The sequence below is a fragment of the Hylobates moloch genome, unplaced genomic scaffold, assembly GCF_009828535.3.
Source record: "Hylobates moloch isolate HMO894 unplaced genomic scaffold, HMol_V3 SCAFFOLD_3, whole genome shotgun sequence".
In the NCBI taxonomy this organism is placed as follows: Eukaryota; Metazoa; Chordata; class Mammalia; order Primates; family Hylobatidae; genus Hylobates; species Hylobates moloch.
In genome coordinates, this window is record NW_026652278.1 from 74,410,200 (window position 1) to 74,418,917 (window position 8,718).

Here is an 8,718-nt window from a genome sequence, read left to right on the forward strand (position 1 = left end):
GATGGGGAGGTGAAACTCTTGGTCACCTGGGGCCTGAGGGTGGCCTGAGGCTCACGTGTGTGCGCTCGCCCCAGGACCTCTCCTCCTGTCTCTGGCGCCTGGGCTTGAGTTGTCAGGTATCTTCCCTGTCCATGAGACATCCTCTGAGGCCTGCTGCCGTTTGTGGCATCCTTTCCCCTCCCAGGCTGTGCTTGTTCATTTGAACCAGGTTTCACATGTGGGAGGATGTTGGTGGCCGAGCGGGCAGTGAGGCTTGGGGTGACTGGGCTGGTTGGTGACTGCCAGGAGAAGAAGTGGCAGAGAAAGTCAAGAATTCAGTGATCAGAGAAACCAGAAGTCTTTCCAGTGCTGTTCAGGGCTTCCAAGAAGCTGCAGCTTCTGGGTCCACTGATGCAGTTCTTGTGTGGAAAATAACACCATTTAGAAAGTGTTTGACTCTGTTTTTGCCTTGAAGAGGGTGACTGAGGTGGACCCAGGGCCACCAGCCACTCACACATGCCTTCCTCCTTCAAGGAAGACAAGAAATAGGAGGAAGCAACTGGAAAAGGAAAGAAAAAAGTTATTTGCAAAATAGGCAAGGGAAGAATCAGACTTTAGAAGGACTGACTAGTCAAATTTAGAACCACACAAGAGTTTAAAGGGAAAAAAAGCCATTTCCAGAGGTCACCAAGTTCATGTTCATCTGTAGAACATCAGTCTCCTCTCACGATTTCCCTGCTCACCAAGGTTGGGATGGATCTTCAGACATTAGCACAGCAAAAATTGGGGATGGCCTTGGTTTTATTATGGAATTGACGTTTACAGGAAACATTCAAGATTTATTATTTTGAGAATCAGAACCAGTCAGGGTGACCCTGTTATTTTTGGTTTAACCCAGGGACAGGCGTGTCCTGCCCCATGGCTTGTGACGTACTTAATCATGTTGGAGGCAGGACGGAGTGTCTGTTTTGCTTGTGGTGCCTGTGGTTTGCCTCTTCTAGGCTCTGGGGATGTAACAGACTAGACGCCAGGACCCCCTTTTTGCAGGAGGGGTGGCTGTGCTGTGCCACTCACTCCGCGGTGCTGTCTCTACGTCCTCAGTCGCAGCTGGGGGGTGAGGAGAGGCGTGCGGTGGGAGGTCCCAACCTCACCCTCTGCTCCCTGCCCTCTGCCCTTGGGCCCCAGCAATGGCCGCTGACTCTGCTGGTGTTGGTTTCAGATATTTGGCATCTTCCTGGCGAGGACCCTGATCTCAGACATCGAGGCAGTGAAGGCCGGCCATCACTTCTGAGGAGCAGAGTTGAGGGAGCCGAGCTGAGCCACGCTGGGAGGCCAGAGCCTTTCTCTGCCATCAGCCCTACGTCCAGAGGGAGAGGAGTCGACACCCCCAGAGCCAGTGCCCCATCTTCAGCATCAGCGTGACGTGACCTCTCTGTTTCTGCTTGCTGGTGCTGAAGACCAAGGGTCCCCCTTGTTACCTGCCCAGACTTGTGACTGTATCCCTCTGGAGTCTACCCAGAGACAGAGAATGTGTCTTTATGTGGGAGTGGTGACTCTGAAAGACAGAGAGGGCTCCTGTGGCTGCCAGGAGGGCTTGACTCAGTCCCCCTGCAGCTCAAGCACGTCTGCAGGACACCCTGGTCCCCTCTCCACTGGCATCCAGACATCTGCTTTGGGTCATCCACATCTGTGGGTGGGCCGTGGGTAGAGGGACCCACAGGCGTGGACAGGGCATCTCTCTCCATCAAGCGAAGCAGCACTGGGGCCTTCCCATAACGGGAGGCGGACGTGGCCCCGCTGGGCCTCTGAGTGCCAGTGCAGTCTGCGGGGACATGCACATATCAGGGGTTGTTTGCAGGATCCTCAGCCATGTTCAAGTGAAGTAAGCCTGAGCCAGTGCGTGGACTGGTGCCACGGGAGTGCCTTGTCCACTGTCCCCCTGTGTCCACCAGCTGTTCTCTTGGCGCCAGAACTGCCTCTGGTCTTGACAGCATTAAGCCCTGATGGCGCCGGTGGGGTGGTGGGCATGGTTCTTCACTGAGAGCCGGCTCTCCTTTTCTTAAAGTGTGTAAATAGTTTATTTATAGGGGTAAGAATGTTCTCACAACATTTCACTTCCTCTTCCTCTCCTCCAGCATTCTCCTCTGAGCAGCCTTAGATAGTGTCCATGGCTGGAGCCAACCCTTTGAGTCCCCTTGAGTGTCTTAAGAACCAGCCCACAACAGCCTCTCTTTCCTCTCCACATACTGCAGCCTCCCTCCATGCATCCCACATACAAGCACTCCCCCACTCCCCAGCGTGGCCTCACTGTCTTCTGGTCTTGGTGCTACTGAAATTGTCACCCAGAATTTGAATCCTGACCCTCCCCACTGCAAGCCCAGGGAGCCCCAGCCCAAGATGGCCAGCCTGAAACCGTTGGCCAGGGCTCCTCTTGTGGCCATGTACCCAGGGCTGGCTGGCCTGCCATTTGCCTCTCTCCGGAGACAGCCGTTCTTCTGCAGCCACACCCCGTGCCTAGCCACAACCCCAGGCTGCAGCTGCTCAGAAGCTCCGGGCGTTTTGTTTCTGGTGACTGCCCCTAATGGGATATCGGTGATCACTGGTCCACCCTTCCTGTCAGGGCTTTTCTGGGGCTGCTCTTGGAAATGAAGTCTTCTTAAGTACTAAATAACTCCCCTGGGGATAGCTGGGGCATTTGTCTAGCTGGGCTACTTTCTAACACTTTGCCATAGTTCGGACCACTTCTCATCGTTCAGGGATCGAGTGCAACCTTCGGTTACTTGCCGGAGTGTACATTCTAGTGTGGTGTATACTGGTGGCTGTTTGTTGATGATTATATTATCCTTTTTTTTTTTTTTTAACAATTCTCTGTAGACTAGGAGAAGAAGAATGCTTGTGTTTTTCAGAAGTGTGATGCTTCTCTTTGACTGCCAAACTGTTTTATGGAATATATCTTTATATTAATGCTGTTTTGGTCGTTTTTGTTTGGGGTCACTATTGAGATATTGCTAAGCATCTCAGTGGTAAACGCGGCTGCCAGAGGAACCAAAGGATAGGGTATGTAGACCTTACAGAAGGGTGGATGGTAAAGGCAGTCCATCATCAGCACAATCTGACTTACATTTCATTGAGTGATTTTTTTTTTTTTTTTTTTTTTAAAGATTTTGTATGGCAGCACTTTCAGTTACCCTTGTGTGCCGGCCACAGCCAGCACAAGTTGGCTTGTGGTTTATCCCCCGCTGTAAGTGAGAGCTGGAGAAACTTCCAACTCCATAGGTCTAGAGGAAACGTTTTAGGTTATTTCTGTCCACCCCTGGGCGATGCTATTTATTGATCCAAGCAGAAGAGCTTGGGGACACTGAGTAGAAGTGGGGACACGGGATTGAAGCCTGGGCATTGACGCTGCACGAGCTGTGTGTCCTGGGTGTGCTGGCCTTTCTGTGAAGGGGATTGGTGGCAGTGCCCACCTCACTAGATGCCTCTGACCCAGTCTCCCCTGGGGGAGTGGGTGGCCGCAGACCCTCCCTGCCAGAGCTCCTGGAAGGCTCCTGCAGGCCTGACCCATCTATTCCTGTAGACCTGGTTTAGGATGAAGTCTCGGTGCGACTTTTGCAGAGTTGGGTTTGTCTTTCAACTATAGACCCTTCTGGCTGTTCTCAGCCATATCATGTGACTCTGAATAGTTGGATGAGGAATGGAAAGAAAGCAAGGATGAGAGCCGGGCACGTGGCTCTCATCACAGAGGCACAGGGCAGGCCTCCTGTGCGCTCCCCACCCAGCATTGGCCTGTCCTGAATCCCCACCTTCCCTGGTTGGAGGCCAGCTGTGGCGTTTGCACCCTCTTCTCACCTCTCCATGCACATGCTCACTTTAAAGCCTTGGGGTCTTGCCTGTACCCCCTCCTCAACCCTGGTCCACCCCCTCTCAGGATCTTGCCACGTTATTTTTCCTGTCCCCTCTTCCTGTCGCTGGCCTTCCTTTCCCCATCCTAAAAACTTGCCGAGGCCCTATCGCTCCCTCCCTTTCTTCCCAGGCAGCTTCTTATCTGGGCTGTCTGTACCTCTTCTTTTCCACTACCCACCATGCCCCACGTAGCTGAAAGCTGCTTATCCCAATTGTCTATCCTGGCCTTCCTTCGGCCTCTGTAGCACCAGACACTGCACCTCCTGAATGTCCTCTGCTTCTCTGCTTCAGAGGCCCAGGCTCGCCAGTTCTCTGACCTCTCCCGTATGTCTGCTCAGGACTCTGCTGCAGCTGTCCTCACTGGCCTCCAGGGAATCCCACTTCCCACAGGGCAGGGCTGTGGGCTGGGCTGAAAAACCATCTGCATGGTCCACAAGAAGCCTGGCACTGGGTTTCCCCATGAATAACAATGAAAATTAATGGTTGCAGAACCTTCCTGGAACATGGAATTTCTCTGGGAGATTCCATGCAGAGGCCACTGGGGAAGTGACAGGCACGCATGTGAGTGTAGGTGGCTGCAGTGTTAGAAGGCTCCCAGCAGAGTAGAGAGGGTCTCAGTCTCATCAGGGAACCCACCTGATGGCTTCTCAGCCAACAGTCTCAGAGGAACATAGACTGCAGAGAAAGGAGGGAGGCAGCAGTGGTCCCAGCACCTGAGGCATCCTGCTGTCATGGGAAGGTCTCCGCCCAAATGTCAGATGTATCAGCCTGTCACCCACTGGTCCAGAACTTTCAGCTGTACTGGTTGGGGGTGGGTGGTGGAGTGCTGAATGACCTTCACAGGTGGGCCTTTCCAACTCTAGGGTCATACGGGTGTCGGTCCACAGAACCACAGTTTTTAGGTTGTGTGTCCGGGGCTATGGGAACCTGTCCCCCATGATGGATCTTGGTAGAGACACTTCCCTCTGTCATCGTGCCCAGGAGGATGCTGCAGGTGACTACCTGCAGCCCTGTTCTCATTCATCTGGATGCCCTCCAGAAATCTGGGGAGCCATACACCTTTAGAGCCTTTTTAGCTCCTTATCAAGTTGGCAAGGCTTGGCCATTCCTGTTCAAGGCTGCATCAAAGGCACATTCACCATCCTGGCTAACACAGTGAAACCCCATCTCTACTAAAAATACAAAAAAATTAGCCGGGCTTGGTGGCAGGCGCCTGTAGTCCCAGCTACTCGGGAGGCTGAGGCAGGAGAATGATGTGAACCCAGGAGGCGGAGCTTGCAGTGAGCCGAGATCACGCCACTGCACTCCAGCCTAGGCTCAAAAAAGAAAAAAAAAAGGCACGTTCATTCTCAAATGCTTTTGGCATCTCCAGGGTGCCTCAGGAAAACATGAAGTGGGCATTGTAGAACTTGGGGCTACTGTGTAACTTTGGAAGAAAAAGTTAAGGGTACTTTTAAGTGGATACTGTTTTGATGAAATTGCCAACTTCAGGGAGCCCAGCTTTGGAGAAGGAGGACGTGAGTGTTCCTTACAAGGCTCCGAAACAATTCTTTCTTCACTCAGCTTTCTTTCTGTGCTCTGCATCTTATATTCCAGCAGGGTCTTCCAATGCATGGTTTAATAACTACCACAACTGGCCGGGTGCAGTGGCTCACACCTGTAATCCCAGAACTTTGGGAGGCTAAGGCGGGCAGATCACTTGAGGCCAGGAGTTCGAGACCAGCCTGGACAACATGATGATACCCAGTTTCTATTAAAAATACAAAAATTAGTCGGGCATGGTGGTGTACACCTGTAGTCTCAGCTGCTCGGGAGGCTGAGGAAGGAGAATCATTTGAACCCGGGAGGTGGAGGTTGCAGCGAGCCAAGATGGAGCCACTGCACTCCAGCCTGGGTGACAGGAGACTCCATCTCAAAAAATAAAATTTAAAAAAAAACTACCACAATAAATTATCACCTTGAACTGTAATTTTGACACCTCAAACAACTTTTAAACTAGTCTTTTTAAAAAGTACACTTAAATAAAAATCTGAACATAAGAGAATGTAAAGTGAAAAGTGAAAGTATGTCTTCTGTTCCCCAGAGGTAACTACTATTAGGAATCCTTCCTGAAAATGTCCATGCATATACTCAGGTCATCACACCCATGGAATCATTTTACATAGTATTTTATGAGTGTTACTTAATATACTGATCCACAGTGCATTTTCACGGTCACGCCGTCAGTTGTAGGAGTGTGCCAAGAACAGATGGGCCTTGCCTTTGTACCAGAGGAGTCCATTTACGGTTGCAGGTAATAGAAAACCCAATTCAAACTGGCCTAAACAATGAGGGGAGGTTTTGGCTCCCGAAACTGGAAAGTCCAAAGGTGGGGTGAGTTTCAGGGTTGGGTTGATCCAAGTGGCTCAGTGACGTCAACAGGATCTTGTTTCCATTTCTCTGCCTTCCACAGCGTCCCCTTCATCTATGGTGGAGGGAAGGAGTCTACCACAGACAAACCCTGAGCCTCCCCCGATGGGTGGTGTGGTGGTGAAGCCAGCAAGAGAAGGGACTCCTGGACACACCCCTCCTCATGCTTCATCCCACTGAAACCATGCGGCTGTGAAATGCAGCATCCTCCAGGAGGGGGACAAAGGCTGGGGATGCTGTCAGCTATTGCCATCGTGCTTCTGTGGATGAGTGTTACAGTATTTTGCAGGGTTTTGCACTTACAAGGACATATATATAAAAGTACAGAGTTTTGTTACTGGAATTACTTCTTACAGTGTGTAAGAAAAAAATGTTGTTTTTAGAGGAGTTCTCCTGGGAGGTGGAGTCACATTTTAATAAGTAGGTGCTCAGGGCTGGGGTGTACTTGTTGCCTGACCACTGCTGGTGTGTGTGGCTGTAAGGTGACAAAACCTCCTAACCCCGTGAGGTTGTTTCAAGGATTAAATGAGATGGGTAAAGCATCTAACAAAGATCCAGATTGTTTAGTATGCATCCCCTGAATTATTGCTAACATAATTTTAATGATTGGGGAATTTTATCTGTGGCTGCCAGTCCCTTTGAGAGAGCTGCCTGGGTCACATGTCAGATAGCTCAAGCTTTGAACCATGCTGAAACAAAACGATCCACTTTCCTGTCCCTTTAGGAACAAGGCTTCGAAGTCTGTGGCAAGCCTCAGCAGGCATTTGGAGTTCAAGGTTTGTTCTCTTTCTGTGCCATAGAGGTGGGGAGGCAAGGTAGGGTGTTGCTTCTTGCCTGGAGTGCAGATCCTACCAGAAACCAACACAACCGAAGTTGCCTGGGAGCCCCCAGAAGCAGCAGCGTGGCCATCAACTGCCAAGGGGCCAGGGTAGGCCACAGAGGCCTGGGGCCCAGGAGGAATGGTCTGTGGGGAGAAGGGATTATTGTGAACATCAATGCTGGGGATAATGTGCCCTGAAGCCAGCAGGATATCACATTTGGACGGTTGGTGGACCCCATCTGGTCCCACTCATAAGGAGAACAGAGGCCCTGGGGTGTGCTGGGACTTGCTTGAGGCCTCAGATTGGGACTGGGTGCTTCTCCGCACCTCCTATGAGGGAGGGTGTCCGTCTCTGTGAGGACAGCTCAGCAGGGCTGGGAAGCTGGGGGCAGTGCTGGGGGACATGTGTGAGACTAGCATGTGTGGGCCTTGCTCGGCTTGCCCTGGTGCCTGAGAAAAACCTGGTATTTTTTTTTTTTTTGAGACAGAGTCTCGCTCTGTCGCCCAGGCTGGAGTGCAGTGGCGCAGTCTCGGCTCACTGCAAGCTCCGCCTCCCGGGTTCACGCCATTCTCCTGCCTCAGCCTCTCCGAGTAGCTGGGACTACAGGCGCCCGCCACCACGCCCGGCTAAGTTTTTGTATTTTTAGTAGAGACGGGGTTTCACCGTGGTCTCGATCTCCTGACCTCGTGATCCACCCGCCTCGGCCTCCCAAAGTGCTGGGATTACAAGCGTGAGCCACCGCGCCCGGCCTAAAAACCTGGTATTTGAAGATACACACGGACTGCTGGAAGGTCAGGAAATCCAGGGTTTTGTTCTGAGGCAGTGGAAGCGTTACCGCGAGCCTGTGTTGGCCTCTCTCCTCATTCCACCTGCAGCCAATTCAGCCACACTGCCTTTGCACGGAACCCAGGGTTGCAGGCCGCGTGTCTAGATGCTGATTTAGGCCCAAGCACTCAGCTGTCAGCAGGAAGGACCATAGTGTTTTCTTCTAGTTTTAGATTTGCACTCGTTCTGTGTTTTAAAGTCACAGCTGTGATCCAATATGGGAAGAAGTGAAGTGGCCTCTAGGAGGGACTGAGCACCCTGTCCTTGGAGGTAAGCAAGCCCAGGCTACACCCTTCCTGTCTGGGATGATATGGCTGGGGTGGGCTTTGTGCTGCGTGGACCATGGCAAGGCTTTCCATCTCTGAGAGGTAGTGGTCCTTCCTGTGCCTTCTGTTAAAGATAATTTTTTTTAAAAAGGCATGACTCATAAATATTACATGTACACCTGTCAAAGATTTTATTTAACTCAGTAATTGAGAGTGCTGCTAAGATTAACAGCCAGTTCAAAAGAGAAATCACAATGAACCATAAATCTATATGGAGTAAAAGAATGTTGAAACTGGCTGGGTTTTTTTTTTTGTTTGTTTTGTTTTGTTTTTGAGGAGAAAGGTCAATTGAATCTTATTCGTATATATTATATGCACATCCATGGACAAGAATTATTTTGCATTAACTCTACAACTTAGTTGTAAAAATAGCTCAAAGGCAGTGAAAGACTAGAATCAGATAACTGGAAGGGTGTGCCCTAAGTAATGCATAGTTCTGTCTTCCTTCCTTCCTT

The 8,718-nt window shown here is 51.0% G+C and overlaps 1 protein-coding gene across 5 annotated transcripts in view; it reads left to right on the forward strand.

Moving 5' to 3' along the window:
• TSPAN14 (tetraspanin 14) overlaps window positions 1-7,566 on the forward strand; it is a 68,989-nt gene extending 61,423 nt beyond the window's left edge. For all 5 annotated transcript variants that reach the window (XM_032141447.2, XM_058436436.1, XM_058436434.1 and 2 more), the window contains one exon: window positions 1,199-7,566. In XM_032141447.2, coding sequence (XP_031997338.1) covers window positions 1,199-1,270 — 72 coding nt within the window. In that variant the 3' untranslated portion in view covers window positions 1,271-7,566. The remainder of the gene's footprint in view (window positions 1-1,198) is intronic.
• The last annotated feature ends 1,152 nt before the right edge of the window (window positions 7,567-8,718 follow it).